At 40.3% G+C, this 24,629-nt stretch overlaps 2 protein-coding genes across 3 annotated transcripts; both read right to left on the bottom strand.

Moving 5' to 3' along the window:
- Nucleotides 1–4,708: 4,708 nt before the first annotated feature.
- Nucleotides 4,709–12,895, bottom strand: igf2b (insulin-like growth factor 2b). Of its 2 annotated transcripts, none has more exons than XM_062421649.1 (4): nt 12,715–12,895; nt 11,696–11,858; nt 9,954–10,126; nt 4,709–8,496 (listed from the first exon to the last, which is right to left on the bottom strand). In XM_062421649.1, the coding sequence occupies exons 1-4, from the start codon at nt 12,787–12,789 to the stop codon at nt 8,257–8,259; spliced, it is 651 nt and encodes a 216-aa protein (XP_062277633.1). In that variant the 5' UTR covers nt 12,790–12,895; the 3' UTR covers nt 4,709–8,256. The 2 variants fall into 2 exon arrangements, with proteins under 2 accessions (XP_062277633.1, XP_062277634.1); XM_062421650.1 differs by having other exon boundaries at nt 11,708–11,858.
- A 3,030-nt stretch (nt 12,896–15,925) lies between these two features.
- On the bottom strand, nt 15,926–21,345 carry th (tyrosine hydroxylase). Its single transcript, XM_062420210.1, has 13 exons — nt 21,262–21,345; nt 20,595–20,798; nt 19,711–19,885; nt 19,508–19,596; nt 19,354–19,421; nt 19,186–19,236; nt 18,558–18,703; nt 18,290–18,425; nt 17,346–17,415; nt 17,201–17,257; nt 16,997–17,092; nt 16,750–16,883; nt 15,926–16,085 (listed from the first exon to the last, which is right to left on the bottom strand). Exons 1-13 carry the CDS (start codon nt 21,343–21,345, stop codon nt 15,926–15,928), a joined length of 1,470 nt encoding a protein of 489 aa, XP_062276194.1.
- Nucleotides 21,346–24,629: the final 3,284 nt, after the last annotated feature.

Here is a 24,629-nt window from a genome sequence, read left to right as displayed (position 1 = left end):
CCCACATGGAAGATTTTTCTTCTTTTAAATCAATCAAGTCAAGTATCAAATTTGTTTAGTTTAAATGCAGAAACTTGCAAAAATCCAAAGTTTTGTTAAATGTGAGCATAGTTTTGCCAGCTGATTTTACTGATGTCACTCTATAGATTTCACTTTATCTGGTAGCCCTTCAGTGCTGCTTGTGTTGTTTATCTCTACCTAAACAGAAATAATATTGCCAGCCACTCCAACAGAGAGTCATCCAACAGAGTTATTTGAAGTGACGGATAGGTATGGATCATGGCCTGCCTTGTAATTAAGAGAGATTGCTATTTTCCCCTCAGAATGGGCTCTCCTATCCTGATCTGTAATTATATGTTGTTCAAACACAGAGGGGAGTGTCCCTGGTTATTGTGCAGCCTGCTTTATTCTGCCTCTACCATAACAAGTGCTAGCATCACTGATTGTCTGCTTCTAGTCTCAAAGTTTAAGATGTTTCTTTTTTTTAAATTTAACAATGAAATGTTTGTATCTGTTGTGTATAAATGTAGGATATCTGCCAAAGTTTTGCATCCTTTACTGTCTTTCCTTTAATGTGGTGAAATGAGCCCGGCAGTAAGGCAGTGCCTTTGTGTGTGTTTGCATGTGTATATGTGTGTGTGTTGTCCCAGGTAGTGCCCTGGTGACCTCCACATAGTGACACTGACGTGCAACAATGATGAATGCCCTGAGAGAGTGAAGTAAGGACCCACCTGGATAATGTTAAAGCTAAAAACTCAGAAACCTTAAACGTTACAAGATGCTGACCTCCTTGTTTAATTAAGTGCAGCATTTTGCTTTTAAACATTTACTGCCACCCACTTCACTTCTCCTGCAACACCTTCAATTACATTTAGCCTTTAACAAATCCATGAATATTTCAGAAATGCCAAAAATGATCACCATTGTTGGAAAATGTAGATGTGGAATGATGTTTTAATTTGTCTTTTGTGTGACAATGTAGATTGTTTTGATTCTTAAAATTGAGAGGCCACAGAGGATAACATTTGACCCCTGTGAATAAGTATAGGCCATGCGGTCTCTGCACCACACACAGAGTATATTTCAGTGTAAAGCTGTGACCCCCTTGTTTTCCAGCAAGAGGAAATTGTCATGCAATGACCCAGTGACCACACTGGAAACCACTTCCCCTTTTGTTATGATTTAGTATGGCTTAACCACCTCATTTCCCATGTTCTGGCCCTCTAGAATACAGTCTATCCCACACATTTTGTCACATCCACATTGCTCTGCTGTTTCTGCCATCCCTGACCTTTCACTGGTGTGTTGACAAAGACACCAAAAGCCTCAAAATTGCAAAACTGTAGCAGTCAAAGTGCTCTATGTTTAGTGTGTGAGTGGGCTGTATGGATCATTCTCATGCTTTTTAGGAGACGATCAGACATAGACCAAAGACAAACACTGATATGCAGCTGTTTTTATATGCCCGCCCATCATCCTGATGCCCATGAGCCTGTATTTTCCACTTTAATAACTGCGATATACTACATGATAAACTATATGTATATAAATAATTGTTATAATGACAACTTAAAGGTGCAGTGTGTCAGATTTAGTGGCATCTAGCAGTGATGTTGCAGATTGCAACAAACTGAACCTACAAAAGGTGCTCTTTAGAGCCAGTGCTAAATTTGTCTGTTCTGGGCTACTGTAGAAACATGGCAGAGCAACATGGTGGGCTCCGTGGAAGAGGACCCGCTCACTACATAGATATAAAGGGCTCATTGTCAGGTAACAAAAATACAATGAATATTATTTAAGGTGATAAAACAGTAATTAAAACATACTTGTGAATATTACAGTCCATTTCTACCAATTCTGTTCCGCTAGAATACTGAATTCTACACACTGCACATTTAATCCATGTCAACATAAACAAACATAAATTCATGGAAGTGGAAAATTCAATTCCCCAACCCTTTTCTTTTCTCCTTACACAGTTTTACTTTGTGCAAAATCAACTAAAACTTCCACTTCATTGTTGTCAGAACCTATGGTTACATAATTAGGAAAGCTTCCTCGCAGCTCCTGGTTGATTAGGAATCAACAATTAGATAGTTTTTTGGGGCACTGAAGAAACACAATCCCCTCTTTATGCTCTAGCTCTGCTGTAACCATCAGAGCCCATGCAAGAACGTAGATTGAATAATATTTTTCGTCATGGGATTAAGCTCTTCAGGGGAAATTAGCCAAATAGTTTTTATTTCTCTGTAATTAATGAGAGAGAGAAGGCTGGATGCTCTGCCTCAAACACACTGCACACAGGAGTTTTGACTATTCCAGGGGGCCAGTACAGTCTGTCCTGTCCATAGAGGTTCTATGGTATGACCCCCTTTCCCTCTGATTCTCCCTCTCTCTGTCTCTTTCTGTCAATCTCATTCCCCTCTCTCCATCCCTCTTTTCAGTCCACAGCAATTAGAGAGGCAAAGTGGGAAAAGAGGAATGTGTGAGCACGCTTTGTGAGGATTGAGAGAAAGAGAGAGGGAGTACAAGAGAGAAAGTGAGAGATAAAGAGAGAGGGAAAGATGAGAGAGAGACAGAGGAGGGGAGGAGAAGAAAGGAGAGGAGAAGGCCTGTCTTAATTGGCCTGTGTGGCCACGCTGGGCTGTGATGGTCTGGGCTTGCCAAACCCTGTGCCTCAATAGTTGGCCTGGCCTTACATGCATCCCGTGCATCCGGCCAACCACAACTAACTCTAGTGTGCTCTTTGGCAGTTTCCAATGTCAGGCCTGGGAGAGTTGTGCCACCCACATCTACTCTCCGCTCCACAATTCAGGAGGCCTCTGTGATGGGGATGGATGCGTGGGTTGGGGTTTATGGTTTATTCGGCTCCACCAGTTTAGGTTGAGGTGGCATTTTTGTGCTCTTGCTATTGTTTACTTATTTAGGATAATGTTATGGTGATTTTATGCCTAGGTTCCAGATTTAGAAGCACATGTAAATTTAAATTTGACAAGTTAAAAATGTACCTACATACCTTGGACACAAGAAAATATGACATATTTTTTAGTTCTGTTGAGGTCTTTGCATGAATAGACCATTAATATAATATAATCCCTCAATAAATAAGAAGAACTACATCTCCTCCCCTTTGTTAACTATGCCACACCACTGATGTATCAGCTTTAATGATCTTGACAAGATCTAACCAAACTACCCATCAAATTCCATCGTCAGGAAAACAAGTATATAACTTGGCGCACTGCGGCCGGGTTTGGCTTGTTTAGATTGATAGCTTGTTTGACTTATGTTGTGCCAAATGCTGTCCCGTCAGGAACAGCAATGACGTGACAAGCCCTGAGGACTAGAGAGTCCCTGATCTCATAACCAATTACTAGAAAGTCATGCTATTGTATAAACACCTGCAGGAAACATGTTCAGTCTGAGAACGGGTACTGGAGAACACACACACATGCGCACGCACCTGCCAATAGGTTAAAAAAAAAAAAAGTCAGTTGGGAACAACACATTAATACCACTGCACCAATAATACCTTTATCAGTAAAGGGAATTAAGTGTTAGCGCAGAATCCAGTTGCAGAGAGAGGTGAAAATATGCGATCATTGCCTGTGTTTGCATGCAGGTACAGTACATGCATGATTGTGTGTGATCTTGTTCAGCCTCTAGCCATCTTTCAGAAATGAAGCATTTTTGACAGCATAAACTTCCAGCTGAGTGTTTTTCCCTCTTTTTGCATGAGGGTGGACTCCTTAGTAGGGCAATAAGGTTTCATGAGACAGGCAACGGTAATTTAATTGAGCGATTTATGACCATAAAACACAGAATACGGGCTCCTCTACAATGATAGCCGACCAGCTTCTGCACTTTCCCAGAAGCAACACATGTGCATCTCATCACTGTAAGGCAGAACTTTGCAATAAAGCCAAAGAAAAGTAGATTTCTCTACTTCTGGCTGTAAAGTTCAAACTCTGCCAACATTAAACAGCAGTGAGAGCCTACATTAAACTCTACTGCACCAAGATAACCCCTGTGCCCCAAACTGTTCCATTCTAGGAACAAAGATACTATACTGTAAGTCTGCCCAGTAACAGACATCCCATGGGTGGGTATGTGCATGCATATCAACAATGAAAGGTCGTGCCATTTTCAGAATATGCATGTGATAATTTGAGACATGTCAGTTACTAAACATAGCCACTGAAGTGGAGCTTACTCCAGTAGTTACCAAGCCACTGGAGGATGGAGGGATGGATGTGCACAAGGGTGTGTCAGAGGCAGTGAGAACAGGTCAGGTTAAGTGTCGTATGCAGCAGAGGAAGGACTGAGGAGTTGAGGCCAGCATGCTTGCCACTCTGTGAGTGCTGATTTGCACACTTTGCCCTGGGACAGAGCAGGAGAAAGGCAGACAGAGACAGACGAACAGACATGGAGGTAGGCAGAGATGGAGAGTAAAGAGGGGAAAAATGGGGGAGGGTGGGTGAGAGAAAGCGAGATGGTGCTAAAAGCAGCTGGAGATTCTTTGCAAGGCCTTAAGATGTAATAAATCATTTACAGGGCACACATAAGGTTTAACTGATATTAAAAGATTTCAAAAATGGCCCTCGAGCTCAACACGCACAGAAAAATGTAATCACACATGCAGTCTGAACATACAGGAAACATCTGAGGCTGGCAAATACACTGAACAAAGCAGTAACTCTTTTAGACATTGTATGTTTGATAAAATGTTTTTTTTTATTGATATTAAAAATGAAAGTACATGAATTGTGCATTTCGGACGTTCTAGCGTGCAGAGGTTAAATCAATAAAATACACACAGGCTGAGTGAGCTACTGACACAGAAAAAGTCGCCATTGCTCTGCAAGATATCTCTTCATATTCAGCGAAAAGAAGTGGTTGTCTTTCACGCCATTCATAAGAACACTAGAGTAGCCTGTTTGAACATTACAATAGTGAATGAATGCAGTCCTAGCAGGAAAATATAGAATAAAATAGAAAATATAATAATAATATTATCAATAATAATAATAATAATAATATAATTGCACTGCCTGCTTCGTTGCACAACTGAAGTAGAATATAATTAGAGACAGGACACAGCCTTGATAATTGAGATCTCTCTGACAGAAAGAAGATATTAAGTATTGGCGTGACTCTTCACCACAGAATGGCAAGTATCCATTAAGTCTCCATTTCATGGGGTGATGCATGACACAGTAGAGGAGGAAACTATAATGTGGCACAGAATGACCTTGCTTCTGACATGGGCTTCAGTGGTTTGTCACAAAGAACTGTATCATTGAGGCCAGGTATGGTTAACAACCTCAGCTGCCCTTCCACAACAAGATTATCCCTTACACTCAGCAACTACTCCACTTCTCCCATGGAGAGTGTAGATTGTTTTTTTTTTTTCCTGAGTGCTTTGACTGCTTCAGAAATGGTTCAGCCTGATAGCCCTTCATCAAATGCATAATGGATGGATGATTGGATGATAGATGGTGAGGGGTGAACTGCAGTTTAACAACCCTGCCTCCTCCCCTCTCCTCCATGCAAATACAGATACATACTGTTAATGCATAAGATCAGAGGCATTGTCTTTTACAAACAAAGACATGGAAGAAAAACATAGATAAACAGAGAGAGAGATAGAGAAAGATGGAGAGACAGAGAGACAACAGTGAGGTTTTGATGATAAGCTCTCCACTATAGACAATGACCGTTAGGTGACCTTTGATGTTACTAGTGTCATAGTGACAGTATTACCTCCAATTAGGGCAACGACACAATTACATCTGTCAGTCAAATGTAAGCGAAGCCCTAAATCTACAACTGAGCGGACATTTCTGGCCTCATGACCCAATCAACACGCAAAAACATCAGTGGCACTGGCACATAGGCAAGATGCTCCTTAGAAGATCATAGGACACCATGCACAATTACAAAGACATGATTTAATGAAGGACTCATCATTCCCTCCGCCATCAATACTAAAGTGGCTTCAAAACATAGTGGGTTGAGTACAATCAATATTGAACAGTTATTTTTCCAATAATAGAGTCACTCATTGATGCTTCCCGTTTCGCAGATAACCCTGACAGGTTTCTGGAAATCCATGCAGACCAACGTATTCAGAATATGTGCCTATTTCTGTGACATAACATGCCTAAGCATCCAGGCTATGCTGATGTTAAAATATTAATTTAAAGTTACTATGGCAAACGAAAAAGGAAAAAAAGACATTATTTTTGGTACAAAGCATCTACAAAAAAGCCTTACAACTCCAATTGGAAAACAGAGATCATACAAAATAAATCCGTCAGTTGAGCATCAGTGCTACGTATATTATTTGGACCAATTTTTCAAATATATTTTATAACAAAATAAATAATGCCTTTATACAGTGCCCTTATTTGTATTTCAACAAACAAACAAAAAAGCTTGGCGGCTCATTACGCAAGATACAGCTCAGACTAAAGGAAAATAACACAACGTCCCTGGAAACTAATTATATATCTATATTTATTTAATATATATGTATATATATGTATATATATATATATATATGTATATATATACATATATACACACATATATATATATACATATATATATATATATATATATATATATATATATATATATATATATATATATATATACATACACACACATTGATGTACATATATATATATACATACATATATATACACACATATATGTATCTTCAAGTATTTGTTTTCAGGCAAAAGCATGTGAATACTACTGATATACAATAAAAATAAAATGTTAGTTGACATTATTGCTGTTTTTTTCCCTTTGAATCGAAATTTTTGTGCCTTTCTTTAGAACTGTAAAATAACATCATAACAATAACCATGGAAACAAAAAAAATGCCTAACTTGGAAAAACAGGAATGTCACGGTACCAGAAACTGACGGGGTTTTCCTTTTTTTCATTGAAACATTGATATGAAAAGAAAACAGGAAAAAAAAGACAAAATAAAATATAATCATCATTATCCCACTCGCTCTTTGTCCATGCCATGTTACTTCCTGTCAGAGCAGTCTGCAAAGCCATGGCAAACAGGAAGTACTGTCCCAGAACTGTAGTACTGTCCAAATCCAGGCAGTCCACGGTGTCCCATATATGTCCCCACACTGCTCCCTGTGTCCGGCAGCCTCAGAGAGACAGGAGGAACAGGGACTGGGTCTCAGGTCCCCCTTGCCGCTTATGCTGGCAAGCTAGTGATGAGCAGCCGCTAGTACTCGCTGTGAGTCAAGATGCCAACACAGCCCGTATCTTTTCTCAGTGACACTTCCCCCTTGACATTGCCACTGCCAGGAGCTCCCCCATATCCTTTATTTTCCTTTTTTTTATTTAAAAAAGTCACACTTTCCTTAAAACGGAAAGTTTTAATATTCATTCAAAGAAAAAAAACGTGCTTTTCAACCTCTTCTTTGAGTCCATTCTCAAAGCTAGCACCATGACATTTTTTTAAGCTACACGTTCATTGTTCATAAAAAAATAGTGCCATTTTTTTCTTTACTTTGACGTAATCCGTGGCAATGTGCAATTTGCAGACTCTTTTCTGCTTTTTGTTTGTGATCAAAAGGTGCTGGAACAGGAATCTAATTTTACAAAATAATTCCTTACAGTGTGGAAGTCCCTTTATAGGTAGAGGTGCAAACTAATAAGAAAAATAACTAACAGAGATTTTCTTTTTGCCTCAGGAAAAATGATGTGGAATGGATTCTTTCATGCAAGCTGCTCTTCACTTTCAGTTGTCTTCCACAAGGACAAAAAAAACAAAAAAAACATTCCGCTGGGTGTCCTCTTGACACTTGCAAACCACAGATCTCTTTCATCTTCTTCTCTCTCTTCCCTTTTCTCTTTTGCTTAAGGATCCACCTGAATTGCATTCAGCCGAATTGTTAACTTTTTGTTCATCATTTGTGTTTGTGCCTTTTGTGTCAGTGACTGAAAGAGAGAGGGAGCGAAAGAGTTCAGACAGGATGAATGTGAAGGCATGTTTGTGTGCCAGAGGAGGGTGGATGGGTGGGGATGGGGGGGCATTAGGAAGGGGGCAGGGGGTCAAGAAGTAGTGGATGAGAGCAGGGGGAGGGATTGGTGGGCTCGGACAGGGCAGGGGAGGTCAGAGTGGACTGCCACAGAAATGACGTCAGAGACAAAGCTATAATCCCCTAGTCTTTTTTTCTCCCTCCAAACTCTTGTCTGTGCAAAGGGCTGGCAGCGGGCTCATTTGTGGTTGACATAGTTGTCCGTGGCGAGCAAGACAGGAGGCAGTTTGCTAGGCAGGCTGATCAGGGGCCTGTGGAAGATTGCTTGCTCCTGGGCTTTGATCTTCTCCGCCTGCCTCCGAAACTTTTTGGCCCTCAGGATGGCGGGGACACCCCTCCGGAGCCTCTGGGCCGCCTTCCTCTGCCACACCTCGTATTTGGAATACTTCACGGTCACATGCTGCTTCCTTGGGACTTCCTATTGTGGCGTGCAGGCGAAAATAGAGGAAAAAAGGGAAAATGAGGGAGTCAGTTCATTAGGGGTGATAAGATACTGTGCAATGCTTATTACAATGGAGGAAAGCCTTGTTTATTTTGTGAAAACATTCAGTCATTGTTGGGCCAGTCAAATGGAAATCAAATGTCATTCTTATAGCGCGGAGCGTCATAACAGACTCGGCTTGCCTCCGACTGGTGCTTGTTTTGGTTCCCTTGACTGAGAGAAGCTGTCAACAAGTGCTTAGTTCAGCCTCTTTAACATACTGTCAAAGGGAAGGGCGGTCACTTTGCCTCATATACATATGAGGAGCACGTCGTCGTTCACCCAACGACCCGCTGAACTGACTAACCTCCGCAGACCGAATGAAACAATATATAAAGACATTGTCATTTCAGAACCTGTATCCTTACACAGCAAACTCTTTTATACATTGTTAAGTGTTGTGCTGAGCTCCACAGATTGAGAATAAGTGGGAGTGGTAACAGCGAAGCTAGAATTTATGCGTGAGTAGCCAGTGCTCCATCTGAATGGCTTGTTTTGGTCCTGCCACTTGAAGAGTGTTTATCCCCCTTCATTCCCTCCAGGTCCGCTCAATAGCCTAAGAACAGCTGGCCCTCAGAGCAGGCTGTACCCATCAACTCTCCCTGCCCAGACAAACCAGGGACATGTCCCAACTACTTCCCTAGCAGCCTCTTTTTTTGCATTTCAGACAGAGGGTCCATTACTTTCCCGACATTTGCGATATTTATTTATTTATTTGTTTTTGTTTACATCTCTAGGAATCTCTCACCACTGAAACTGATTTTCTAACAAGCCAAACCAGAAACATTATAAACATCTTTTCTTGTCTAAGGCAAGGTTGGAGCGATTTTAAGAGGCCTGGAACACAGCCACAGCTCAGTCTTGTGACCACAGTGAAAGGACCTGAAACACTTTGACAATTCCCTGCATGTTTGTGGCATATTTTTAAAGAAAAAACCTCCACTGGCCAGGTCAGGTGTTTTTGACCACACAGATCAAAATGCATGCCAGTTTCGTAGAGCTTGCTGTTCCGTGACTAATAATCACACACTCAGAACACACTGTTTTGTTACGGACCAGCAGTCCCCACCATCTCACAGACTTTCCCTCTCTTCCTCTCACTCACACACACACATTCAAGTCTGTGACTATGACTCTGCCTTTTCCAGAATATAATGCGCTGTGACAGTCTTGATGTTTTCCACGATGGTCAGCATTTTGTATGGAAGGTAAGTGCTTACGATTAACCATTTAACAGGATAAACCAGTCTTTGTGTGGGTCTCAGTCTGTACACAGTGTCAGGACATAGGGGTGAAGCACAGAGGTGAATGGAGGCGCAGGAGATGGGAGGACAGATAGAGATGGGGACTGGCATTGTTTCCCATACTGGTGTGTTGTTGTTGATGCAACGTACCTGTTTTAGTGGTACGGGTATGACCTGTAGAGAGGTGGCCGACACGTCCCTTTCTGACTTGCCGGGTTTGGCACAGTACTGCTCCAGCAGGTTGAGGTCACAGCTACGGAAACAACACTCCTCTACTATCCCACGGTTCTGGGTGCGCCGGTTGTTACCCCTGCTGGGCCTACCTGAGAAGAAACACAGTGAGGGATGAAGAAAGACGATGAGTAGGGGGAGGGCAAGGCCTGAGTTCTAGTGCAGAGAACACAACACTGGAATCAGAAATGAATCTAGGTTGTTTTTGCAGGATTACTTTGACAATCATAGCAGTCCATGGAGCAAAGAGGATAAAAGGAAATATATGACCAACTGCAACAAATCTTTTTGTTTGTAGAGGATAATCTGATTAGGACTATCTGGAAGTCCTTTAATGAGTGAATACACGAGTAAACACCCTGCTGTAGACACCAAAAGAGTGATGGAGACAGACAGCTGAGCACTCAGACAGACCTTTGGGTGAGCAGATACATAAAATGGAAACTCCTCTGTGACCTTGTCTTTTGTCAAGTCAGCAAAGATAAAGCGGATGAGGAGGGAGAGGAGGGGCATAGAGGTAGAGAAAACATGAGAAAAGGGATAAGTGCAGAGAGAGTGTGTGTGAGGGTCAAAACAGAGGAGAAGAATGCAAAACAAAACGGAGAGAGTTAAGACAGGAGAGAAAAAGGTACAGAAGAATCAGGTGAGGGGGTGGAGGGTTAGCATGTTGCACAGGGGAACACTATCCACAATCAATAAAGGCCTTGTTTGAAGTCCTGCGCCCCACACAATGTTGGAGAAATCTCATGGGAGAGAAAAGTAGATTTGATTGCAGGAAGAGGAACATGAGAGAAAAAGAGAGGGTGATCAAGGGGGAGGAGAAGGCAAAAAAGGAGGTGGAGGGAGCATATCTATGTTGGCCCAAATTGGATAATGATCTCTCTGATTGAAGAAAAGCTTCTGTGGCAAGCAGCACACAAATAAAACAGCCTATCTGTCAAAGGTGAAAACAGTGGGTGGGACATAGCTAATACCTTTTCTGCTTCAGATGCCGATATCTGAGGAAAGTTATGTTTGTCGCAAACACTGCAGACTGTGCAAACAGAGGCTTATCCATTTGAGGATTAACAGCTACCACAAGGCTTTCTCATAATGCTTTACAGCTACTCCCATCATCACTACAATGGAAGCAATGATCAGAATTGATGTTAATGATCTTTCCTCTTAACCTGACATCAAAAACAGCTCCCATCTCCACCCCCTCGGAGTCATCGGTGTGGCCGCCTAGCCTGGGAACACTGGTGCTGAGGTGACTGGTATGCCTCTTGGGGTGCTATTACTTTACTGGTAAACAAGCGGCCCATTGTGTCGCGCTGAGTCGTGTGTGCCTTCACAGCTTGCCGGCCTTTCATATGCAATGAGAGGTACAGTATGGGCTGTAGACAGAATGCGCACACTCAGCAGAGCCGCCTGGACGAAGTCTTGAGACACGCAGCTGGCTATAATCTCTCTCTCTCTCTCTTTCTCTTTCTCTCTCTTTCTGTCTCTCAGTGTGTGCGTGCGTGTGTGAGTGCGTGAGAAAGAAAAATACCAAACACGCATACCACACAGCCACAAACGGAGCGATAGCCTCAGCTATCCAAACAGATGTGTGCGAATGAACGGCAGAGACAATAATAAAATGCAGCTCTTTGAGAGAACTTGAATGCTTTGAAACCTACTGTGAAACGTACTGAAATAGAAGCCTCTGTCTTCACAGACGAACTGCAGCGCATCCACCAGCTCTCCCCCACACAGCGTCTCTGCCGAGGCCATTTCCACAACGTAGAGCGTCAGGGCCAGTGCAAACAGCAGCGCACGACTGGACGAAGACATCTTCTTGACCTGCAGACAAAAACACACATTGCTGAATGAAGCATCGGGTCAACAAATGCAGCCACACATTTCAGCAGTGATGACATAAAATATTCTCTAAAGACTGTCCGATGACAGCCAGATGTTGCCTTTCAGTGTGATATACGAGGACATTTTTGCACGCTTGTACAAGATGTTCGTTTTCAAGTGTTAGATGCTGCTCTATGTATTGACCTACTAACTCACAAAAGTCCATTGCGTGAGACAAATGATGCCAAATGTGCAGCCCCCCCCCCCCCCATGTTATCAGTCGCTGTCACTATGTCGCACCTAAAAGAAGTGCTTATTCTGGAGGAAAAAGTAGACAGTATCTCTGGCTTGCAACCTCTTACACAATTCTCCAAAAGTTGCAAGACCGGCTGCTCGATAGTTAACTATCAGAAAGGCCAGACTCAGCATATATTTTCCCCTTGCTCACCCTCTAGTGAGCTCACTGACCCTCAGTCCTACCGCCCCCTATCTGCCGGTAAAAAAGGACCAGCTGTTTGAGTCCTGCGAACAGCGCACCATCCAGACAAGAGAAGAATAGAATACCCCTTTTCACTTTTCCTTGAGTCCTTTCAGGTAACCTGTTGCACAAAAGGCTCAAAGCTTCAGGCGCTCCCATTTAATGTATGCATCTTGAACTTTCTCTGTTGCATGCACATTAAGAGATGTCAGGCAGCTCATTTTGCACAAAAAATGATGCGCGCAATGCATCTGCTCAACCCGAAGCGGTTTTCTCAATTATAAAGCCAAGACAACATCGTTACAAAACTGTCAGAGGTCTTTCAATACCCGCACAGCACGACCGAAGAGTATAAAACTATTTGTTCCCGCTGGTTACCTTCATTCTGCTGTTCTCCGTTCTCCGGCAGGTGTGGCAAAGTGAGTGGTGGCCGTTTCTTTGCTGGGTCTCCATGTCAGATGGCAATAGTTAAAACGTTGGGGGTTATTTGGTTGGAGGATTGCAGGTGAGTTAGTTTCCCAGTTGGTGAGGCTATAGAGATGATGTGTGAGAGGCTGTCCCAAAGACCAGGCGACAGGCAAAACTTCACAGGGAGAGGTATTATATACCAAACACGCCCCTTACACCCACATCCCACCCCTTCGCTCCTCCTCCTCATGGCTGGTAAAAAAAAATGCTCCAGAGACGTTTTATGGAAAAGTGCTTAAAGGAGAAAAAGCAAGAAGAGAAAGAGAGGGAGAGAGTGAGAGTCAAAAAATATGGAACAATTCCATAGGCATTTTCCACGTTTACGCACTGTAACCTACAATCACAATGTTTACACACAGGACTCAGACTGAACAAGAATAGACGTAATTCCTCAGACTCCAAGAAAAATGTCAATGTCTCCGCCCTGCTGTAATTAAGATTAACATTCAGTGGGGAACCAGTGTGGCCGAGGTCTGCGGCTTTCCTCTGGCTCAGGTGCAGATGTAGTCACTGGGGTCAAATGTGTCTGACAGTGAAGTGAATGTTGAACTCTGAGGTTATAGGTACTATACCTGCCAACATATATATACGGGAGTTGTTTTATTTGTGTGTTTGTTGTTGTTGTTGTTGTTGTTGGGGTTTTTGTTTGTTTGTGTGTGTGTGTGTGTGTGGGGGGGGGGGGGTCATTGGGGACAGTAGCCTAAATAAGTAAGTAATTAAATAAACCACCAGGTTCATTTATATTCTTCATATTCATCATTATAATATATACAACATTTTATGACAGGATAACTGCAGTTTAACATTGTGGTAGGTAACACATATGTATTTATATAAACTGATATGGATACTGTTCATTCCAACTTAAATTTGCAGGTGTATTTGGATTTTTTCAGGAGGGGCGCCGTCCTGCCCTGACATTTTGACAGCATCAGTTACCTGGCCCGCCTGCCTGCTCAGGGAGCAGCTGTGAAGACGCCCCTTGAATCGTTTTGTGGGTTGCCAGGTTGTGGTGACAGATGGGTTGAAACTGTATGTCGTGTGTGGATTGTGTGTCATAGACGATCTGGCAACTTGAGTGACGGCAGACAAACATACAAAACGTAAAAATCCATGTATAACGATTATTCATACTAAAGTTTGAGGGTCATTCAAATGACGGGAGATTCCCAAGAGAAACAACATCATCATCAACAACAACAACAACAACAAAACCTGGGAAAGACGGGTGTGTTCACAGGTTTGGATTGTCATACACTTATGCAGAGGAGGAGAATGACGCAGCAGCACTCACTGTCACTGACTGATGCAGAATGATGTCCTGTCAGAGCTTTGGGTCACTGTAAATGCTGTCTCATCATCTGAGGAGGAGGGAGATAGGGATGAAGTGATGAAAATGCGCAACATGACATTTGGCTGCTCATTAACTTAATAATAATAATAATAATAATAATAATAATAATAATAATAATAATAATAATAATTGCACATATCAACGCATCACTCACATATTGTGGATGACAGATACCAAACACACTTTGCCCTGTCAAAAATCCAGCTGTGAAACCTCATCCAGATGTTACATGGGCAGTTTTACAGTGCACTAAGATGGTTGCATACAACAAGCTGGAAAATGGGATTTAACACATAAGCAAGAAGCAACTTTCTCTTTTTCCCCCTTTACAACACTGTGTGAAGGTTCTCTTATATAAGTGTGGCTTCTGCAGAAGGGAAGGATGTGAACATGTTCTCAGACTGACACCTAGTGGTCCTCGACCGGAACTCCGTTTGTTTATATAGCAGCTAGTACAGTTCCCAGAGCTTGTTGTGTGAGCTGGATTGCTGATCCAGGATCTGACATCATGAACTGTACCTGACCAGCAGGAGCGTTGTGCAACACACTCTCAGAGATTTCTTCTTTCAGATTTGAACAATGGTTCAAGACACACCTACTTTTCTTTATGGCCCATAATAATATGTACATCTAGCTCACAATATTGTTCTAAGTTTGACTATCTCTGACTTTTTCTGTGATGCTAATAAATATTAAAATTGATTTCAATGCATTTATTTATAGAGCTTTTTTGTCCTTTTTTCCTACTCCATTCATTTTGTATTAGGTGCTTTTTTAACAAATAATATTATTGTAAAATATTCCATTGTGGGTGAAAACAGGAGGAGAACAATACGCAGATTAATAGGTTAAATATCTGTGTTTGTACTTTAACATCAGGCAGGTATGAGCTACCGGACTGCTCCCTCTTGTGGCAGACAAATGTAAAGCACTATATATCTAGGGATCATTAAATCAGTATCCATATGATCAAATGATTTGTGTCTGCTTATTCATGAGATAAAAAAATATGATAAATATGATAAAATATAATGACATTTCATTTCTCACAGGAGTTATAATAAAAGCTTGATAGAGAATGTAAACATAACAGCAAAATGTTCACTTGCGAGTCTTTATTATTTAACATAGTCTTTTTACTGGAGCAGCAACTACATGGAAAGTTTTTTTAATGCATTTGCACTGCAAGACAAAAACAGCATTAAACCAAATAAATCAGCAGATTTATAGGTGAGACCCAAATACCAAATTCACATATGTGGAAAATAAAGCCTTAAACACAGCAGATATTTTTTTCTAAATAAAATAAATATGATTTAAATATACACTTTAATCTTCATTGTACATTTATATTTCTTTGATTTTAAAATAATTATACCATACCCATTGATTTATCTTTTAATACATTCATTATCACAGTTCCCTTTTATTTTGGTTCAGATTTTGTCATATTTCTCAAGCAACACAGTTTTTTCTTTAAAAGCATGAACGGCCCAGTTGATAAAACCCCCATTATTACACGAATGGATTCACACCCAACAAAAAGTTTAACATCTTTGGAAACTTTGCCTTGACTATGTATTGAGGTTTTAATGGTTGCAACCTTGTTGGCCAGCCACAACAAGCGACGATTCATCATAGACAGCTTCATACAGGAGGTACAGCACAGAAAGGTGAACACACTGGTCTCATCACACATCAGACATTGCAGAGTGCAGCGGAAAGGAAGCAAACAACAGCAGGAGGGTCAATGACTGGGCATGAGCGTCATGTCATAACACCGAGGGCGTCTGACAGCACTTTAATCTCATCCTTCACACCCTCCAAGCCACCTTGGATCTTCAGTGGGTTGTCCAGGACTTCGACACTGCTGGTATATGGATCAAACCTCACCGAAAATGGACGTTTGATACTGGCCATGTATGTCCTGCTCGAGGATAAAGATATAAAGAGGTAAGAAAAAAGAAAAATAAGAGCTCAAAGGCACAGTTGTTTTTAAGCTCTCCATAAAGTTGCCCCATCTCAGAAATTGTAAATCCAAATATTTCACTTGGCTAGAGGAAACTTCCCTTTAACTGACTAGAAAATAAGTTTGGTTTCCCCCAGTCGTAGTTTGACCTGAACACTTTATAGAAATTGGACTTTTCTGCTTGCATCAGCACCACATAAGAATATATAACAGTATTTCACAATTGCTATGCTTTTACAAACTATCCCATGCTGATATTTTCTCATCTAGTGTGGCAGGGATGTCATGTGCTGTATTCTACTAGAGACCAAATACTGTCAAAACACTCACTAAAGCTACTTGTTTTGCAGGGAGTACAACATTTGATGTTTTTGCCAAATAAAACTACAGCGTTTTGCCTGGGTAAGAAAGACTACATTAGTAACAGCTGTCTTCTGGCTGCTATGGTTGACCTACAAAAGTTTGTGGCCTCAGGGGTTGGCTGGCTGTTCTCTGACCTTGTCCTTACATAACCTCTCTATCTTTTTGTTTTTTCCATCTTCTCCCTTTCTCTGTATGTTCATATGTATTTGTATGTTGTGTGAGACGAGATTTAAAAAATATAAAACATGTAGTGCAATACCTGAATTTCTCCTTGGCATCAGAGAAACTCTCAGAGACAAAGTAGACAGGCTGGTACGTCTGGTCTTGATAGGGCTGCACTGCTGCAGCATCTGGTTCAAACTCCCTTGTCTCAGGTTCATCGGACAGAGAGTGCTGGGTTGAAGTGAAACAAAAAGATGGAGAATCAGGTGATGGTGGCTGTGATTATTTCTCCTTTTTAAAACACTGGGAAAGATAAGGATGGCAGAAAACATGCTGATACGCACCACAAGTTCTCCATACGAGGAGAGTAGTCCAGCACCATAAGCCTTCACCTCCCCATTCTGTTTACACAAACCGTACTCGACGGTGAACCAGTACAGCTGACAGGAGAAACATTAAGAGAGTGATTGACAAAATGAAAGATACTAGCGTGGATATTCAAGTAATTATATAAATTTCTCATTTTACATAAGCACTGTCGACCTTACTGTGGACAGTTTCTCAATATCTTCATCTGAAGCCCCCAGTGACGCCAGACCGAGGTTCTGCAGCAGATAATCCATTATAAAAACATAGCTGTGCAGTACGGGAAATAATCTGTAAATCTATCAATTTCACTGATCTCCCCCTCACCTGTGAAAACTGGGCAAAAGTGCGGTCAGCCAGCATGGGGACGTGGCCCAGAAGTTCATGGACACAGTCTCTGAAGAGAAAGAGAGGGAATTAACTGTGACCATATTTGATCCAAACTGAAAAAACCCTACACAGATAGATTTAACTGAATACAGATTTTGGGATCACAAACTGGCAATTTACACTGGTTACATTACAAAACAATGGTTACAGAGTGAAAAAGAACTCTGTCCCCAGGGTAAAACTGGAGAAGTAAAGACAGAAGTTCATTTTCTTATGGATGAGCTAAAATGTGAAAAAAAAGGAAATCACCCTTCCCCTCCCCCTATAAAAGAAGACTTTCCTCTCTTTCCTACTTATTTGAACTTATTTAAGCTTAAGCAAAATATAAAAACTTGTATAAACTGTAGGAAGATTATAATTATCGATTAACTTTGACATCAGAGATGGAATCAACAATCATTTATTTATTTGTTATGTATCTAACCCAAAAATGTTGTCAATTGACTAATTGGTTTATTGACTACTTGTTTCAATCATATTTTATACACGGCGACAAGTAGATTTTTCCTGTGTTCTTTTTCAACATAAAGTAGAGAGTATACAATATTTCTTGCTTAATTGATTTTATTATAAGCAACTAGTTGTTTTACTCTGTGCACTTTGTATTTTAACTTTTTTGTGCATTTATGTATCTTTGTAGATGTATTGGCTTTGTCAACATGTTCAAAGTAACAGGGCAAAATAGTTTCATTAAGTTGAATTGAGAGAGAGAGAGTGAGAGAAAGACTAATGCCAAGATACAATGCCTCAGATAAAATAATGGGAGATTTACACATTATTATAGAGACACTGACAGCACATACATTTTCAATCACAATGGCCAAAATATGTGGACGGATTTGATTTGAGAAGCACAGTGTCGGAGTCGCAAGTGTACTCACGGCTCTGGGGAATGCATAGGAGAGGAAGCATGTCGGATGTACTGGGTGCACTGGAACACCCGGAATGCCAAACTGGCCAGGAAATCTCTGGCTGAGAGCAGACCTGCCACTGGACGCAGCAGAAAACCTGTACGCTCTGTGTGTGTGTGTGTGTGTTCAGGAGACGGGTGAGACAGACATAGAGATGAGTTGTTAACAGTGTATTCCCTAAACATCAGCTCTGCTGTGTGTTTACGTGTCATTTCATTTTTCATTTGTCCGTCTTTACCTTTGAGAAAGTGTGACACTTCTTCCAACTGGGGAATGTTGTTCGGACTGTACCCACAATGCCTTTCCAGCAGGCGGAAGGCTTCTACGTATTCACTGCAGGCATGCGTGGAATACAAATCCCTCAGGGTTGAGTAGACTTCCCTCCTATTTAGGAATATAAATGCGTAAAAAAATATGATCACTCTATTTTTTATAATAATAATAATAATAATAATGATAATAACAATAACAATAACAATAACAATAACAATAACAATAACAATAATCATAATCATAATCATAATAATTATAATAAATCTGTCTTGTTTCCTTCTCAAATATTAAAAAGGAAGGATACCTCTGATTGAGGTATTATGCAGCAACAAATTATTATGAAATCCATTGTTAACCTCTCTAATTATACATCAGTTTTCTTCTAATTCAGCTTATTGTTATCCTCTGTTTTATTTTATACTTCTTGAATCCTATTTATCTGTCTTTTTATATGTTGTGTGCTTACTTTATATTTTGTCGCTATTTCTTTTTTAAGTTATTGATTTCTTGTTGAAAGATGTTACATAAATACACTTTTCATCACATTCACATTATATTCACAGAATTGAAAATGACCATGTAGCAGCTCTTACCATGTGCCAATCTCCTCCTCTGAATATTCCACTCTGGGAATCAACTCCCCACTGTGGACAGAAATAAGCATAAATGTATTAGGAATAAAGTTTAGTAATTTTGTCTGTTTTTTCCTATTTTATTTAACGGATGTTTGTGTAGCATTCAGACAATCTGCTGTATCTCACTGTCTGTATCTGAAGGCAATGTCACCAATCATTTTCCTCCTCTGTCTGTAGGCAGGGTCCTTGTAGCCCTGTTTAAATCAAATATATTAAACACTGATCACATTTTCTGTGTCATGACATATTGGTCCTACAACATAACAGGCCAGTTACTTACAGGATGGTCTTCATCTAAGTCTGGATCAAATTTTGTGACCAGATGATGACATCTGTCCAAGTCTGCTATTTTCTTTGGGAACCAATGAACTAATAGAGAAAAGAGAACAAGTTCAATTGGGTTACTTTAGTGATTACTTACTATTACTCCAAAATATTGAGAATGTTTCAAATGTATTTTATAGAAACAGTGAAGGACATTACATTTGACTTCTTTGGTTGTTTTAACATCTTCTGCATTTCTTTTGATGGAGCTGATGAGAGTACTGACATCTGAGAGGTGCACCTCACAACGAACAAAGTACTCCAGGCCTTCCAGGCTGTCCCTGGGTTTCCGGCATGGCCGTGTCTCCAAATGGTGAATCTTAGCTTCAAACGTCTGAAATACAATCAACGCACTGAAATGTGACTCCAGCTACTGAATGCTGGTGAAGGCAGGATGTATTGCATCCATTTATACAAGTTCTTCACTGCTGACAAAGGCAAGATCATATAACTATTTGAATATCTGTGACTCAAAAACGTATTAAAATCCACAAAGCATCTTTAACATGAGTTTTAGCAAAATGGCAAGACAAGCAAACACAACATGACTTTAGGGCAGGAAACAGTCTGCTGGTCTTTGACTGATTGGTTTGTCAAAGCATTTAATCTGTATTCTGGCAAATTAATAACCTCAGGCTAACTGATTCTATTTAGTTTAAGTTTTTTAAGATTAAAGACAAACATATTGTTATAACACGAAAAACGGTAGGACTGATAAATCTTAAAAACAATCCTAAGCTCCCTCAGAATTACCAACAGGTGGTACTGCATGTTTTGTATTGACTAATAAACTCCATATTGCACCCTTATTAAATTGAATTGAGTTTTGAAGTAATCATCTTCCATAAATAATCAGGATTTTACTGTACAGTAAATAAGATGTATTTTCTCATATCTGCTGATGACACAACGTATTGTACATAACATATGTACAGTATATAGTTCAAAACATGATTATCTTCTAAAAAAAAATAATACACAGGCAGGCTATAATTCATTGTATCGTAAATATTTGAATAATTCCTGAAATTTTCTTGTGATACCTCGAAAACTTTAAGGGTCCGCGACAGTGCAGGTGTCTTGGAGTTCCTTAGAGTGAAGAAGAGGTTGAGAAGCGCTTTTCCATCGTCCTCCTCAAATACAATCTGTTCACTGGCCTCTGCAACTTCTGCTGCTGCAGCGGCGGCTTCTCTCTCCTTTCGTGCGTCCTCGATCAAGCTTTGCCGTCTACCAACGAATCTTGGAGACTGTTTCAAAAGAAAAATTCAAGTCATACGTACCGCAAAATGCTTCGATTAAACCCACTGACAGAGCACAGCGGCACACCAACAAAGCGAGGTAACTTCTGACCTTATCTTATCTTTTGAGCATCGCTTTGGATAGTTGATGGGAGCGCTTTACATCTCCAAAATGCGCATTAGAACAGCAATGCAGTCAAGTTATACCTACGACATGGCTAAGACTGAGTACAAGAAATATCGCTGCCAGATCACACATGATAACATATATACTTTGTATCTATATGGATATGATGTGATGCGCATTGGGCACCGCCACTGCGTAATGGGTACCCAGCCAAACTATCTGCGCGCAGTACAAGAGCTGTTAGCGCTTCTGTGGATTTCATTTGGATATGTCACTATAACACAATCATGGACCACTGGTTATAACTCAAAGCTGATGTAAAGTCACTCTGTTGATATTTCTTACCGTTATGGAGTCAGACCTCTCCAGCTCGGATGCTGCTCGGCGGATGCTCTTTGAGGAGGACGTGGAGCTGCTTGAAAGTGGCATCTTTAGGAGCAGAAGTCTTCGGTTTTGTATTTTCTTGCGTGTACAAGAAAGACTGGAGTGACAATGTAGTTGCGGCGCTCTTCAGACCTCTCAGACTGTGCTGTGCGCCCACACCAGGTTCCACAGGTCCCCCTTTTTATGGGGTCATTTGTTTGCAGTTTCTGACGTCAAACACGCTAATCCCACTCTAATCAATCAACACACATATCTCCAACTTGCACCCGTCTACACAGTATGATACCTTTTATGAAGTACACATGGAGAGATTTAGATTTTAAAATATAGATTTTCCTGTTTGGCACATTGTCAGTGATCATTAAAACATACAAAGGATATTGGATTGTTTTAAAAAATAATTTCCTCTAGACAATATCTAATATATCCAAAGTCATTAGTTATCACCTCATCTTGTTTAATAGAAAACTAAGTAAACTTATGATACTTTTCTGATCTGTCTAAATTTCAATAAAAAATGTTCTTTCTTAATTTTCATTTAATTCATATTTATATCATAAATAAGATAAACCTTTGTGGTTTCAACTAACATTTGGATGCACTGTAGTCATTTTTAGAAAATAATCAAAGCCTTGACCTCAGGGTTTTACATAAAGGGTAGACCAGCAAAAAGTCAACTGTGGAAAATTAAGTCACTTTATCAGGCCAATCCAATCTACACTGCTCCTCACAAATTAGATTTGATTGTGGAAAAAACACACATACACACACAACAGAGTAAGAGGGAACAACACATTTTCCTTGTTGGGTCTGTTTCTTACCTCAGCTACAACCACATCAAGTGAATTTGCACCGCTTTTGGCTGAGGACTTTGGTGGTTAACATGATTGTAAAGTGATGTACGGTGCCCACAGGCGAGCAGAGGTAAAAGGATTATCTGTGGACCCTTTGGCCACATGCTGCCACAGTAGCAACCTTGCTACTGTGGACCTTGGCCCCAGTTTGACTCTTCCCCCAACCTGAACACAGAGACAGAAAATGCTAAAGAGCACTTTTGTAGCCCCGAGCACAGACAACGGCAGTCCCTCCTTTTATTGGGGGGTGACAGCGTGAGTATGAAAAAGGAAAGATAAAGCAAACCGACAATAAGATACAAATCACCTTTCCACCCTGTTTAAGGCTATTTTCTGCATGGGAGATGCGTAAATTGGTATATCTTTAGAAATAAAGCTGTATCGTATTTTTTTCTTTATCTTGACCTTTTTTGAAAGTGGTAGGCATAAAAGACTGAGCAACAGGCAGCAGCTTGACATTTAATCTGAAACAGGAACAATTATCCATTTTACGGTTTGTTGCGTTCTTGCCTGTCAAGTGTTTTTTTTATTTTTTTTATTTGATCTTGTAGTTGCAGCATCAGAAATTGCACAAATTACGCCTCTGGGTGATTTATGATAAGACAAAGAAAAATTGCTGCCATAATAATTCACAAGTTATTGAGGTACACCAAGTAGCCAGATAATATTTGCCATTTAAAAATACTATACAATTGTGTTCCAAACCACAAGAGACTTAATGATGGTACAGCAGCCCAGGTTTACTCAAGTTCAACCAGATTTTGTGTGCTGAGGAAAGACAGTGGAGCTACAGACTGAATCAGGATCAAGATAAACTGATATATCTCATTCTCCTCCCTCTAAATGTCTGCTTTCCTGTGTCAGCCCAGTTTATCACAACCATAGCTTATTACTGGTTGAAATCGCCCAGAGAGAAAGCTTTCCCCATCTTCCCTGCCCATCACTTTATTTACTATCTCGGACATAGCAGCCTAGTATTTCCAACCCATAGTCAAGTGTTGTGCTGTATATAAATGCAAGATGATAAAACATACAAATTAATTCTAAGAAAGTGTTCAAATGTCTAGTTTATTCTTTGTCCTATGAGAAGCAAAATAGGCCAGAATTCATTCTGGACCCCTCATACTGTAGCCTACCTGCAGAGCAAAGAATAAAACCACAACAGATTGAGTTGAGCCAAAACATCCCCTGACTCACTTAAAAAAGTTCCTCCTTTAAAAACGGTTGTTTTTTAAACAGCTCTTGAAGCTCATACTGACAGAGCACAGCTCAGACAACATGCTTGGGTTCTGAATGCAAGTTTAAAGTCAGTACATCAGAGCATTGCGTTGGCACTGAGCTGACAGACAGGAGGAAAGTGTATGGCTACAAGCTTAAGATTCTATACAAATACACATCAAATGTGAAGCTATTCCTTTTGTATCTCATAGTGTAAATTCTTAAGTGGCACCTCTACTGTGGTTGCCAGCTTTTACCTCTCAGTGAGGGCATGTTAATCACCTGTAAAGTAACAGTAGGCCTCTTTTACAGTGTTTAGCAACTCTATCTAAGTTCTATCTAAGTTACCATAACACATATTTGCCTTGTTTTGTTTATGTTACATTATATGGGTGTGGTTATTTGCATATATCACTGAGACAAATAAATAAATTACAATTTGTCAAATTATATTATCTAAAACTAAGGCCTTACACCGTCTTAAGTATAGTGGAATATAATGTTTCAGTTTACATCTTAAATTCAGTTATTGCAGTCTCAGAGGTGTTGAGGGTTTTTGTTTATTTGTCATGCAAATTGTTTTAGAATAAAACTGATACTACCCCCAAATAATGTTTGTCTATGAAATCTTTCCAAAATGTCCAGTTCAAGTTCAGTTTTTACTGTTTTGTTTTGGGGTTTTTTGCCTTTTTTTTTAACCAAATGCAGGCTCCATAATTAAGTTATCATTTTCATTTTGGAGTTTTTGAACACATTAAAGCAACACAATTAACATTTTATACTATGAATTGGCAGTGCACAACTGAATTAAGGGACCTGTCATTCAAATGTCAAAGTGTGTCATCTGTGCTCATGAGAGAAATTTGGATATTGGGGACCTTATAAATAGACTTTGAAGGTTTTGGAGATTATGATATGGACCATCTCCTACAGGACTCTCTGTGTGATATACAGTATCACAGCTGCAGAGGGGTAACAAAGTCCCCTTTCTCCCTGTGTAGTTAGGCTGACTCATCGTCATCACTGAGTCAACCCCCATCATTGCTCATACCAGGTTTCGAGGCTACCTTTTGTTAGTAATGTTGCACTTGAAGGGGCGATATCTCTCTGCCATTCATCCCTCTGTGTTTATCCAATTCAATCTTCTTTTCTGGAAGTGTCGGACATGTCCACAAATGACACCAGAATGATAATTATTACAATTATGTATTGATTCAGTAGCAGCATTGTGGCATTGTAAGTGTCAGCTTTTTCCTG

This window comes from Scomber scombrus, chromosome 6 (genome assembly GCF_963691925.1).
Source record: "Scomber scombrus chromosome 6, fScoSco1.1, whole genome shotgun sequence".
Lineage (NCBI taxonomy): Eukaryota > Metazoa > Chordata > Actinopteri > Scombriformes > Scombridae > Scomber > Scomber scombrus.
The sequence above is the reverse complement of the archived record's forward strand: the minus strand, read 5'-3'. Positions and strand labels throughout refer to the sequence as shown.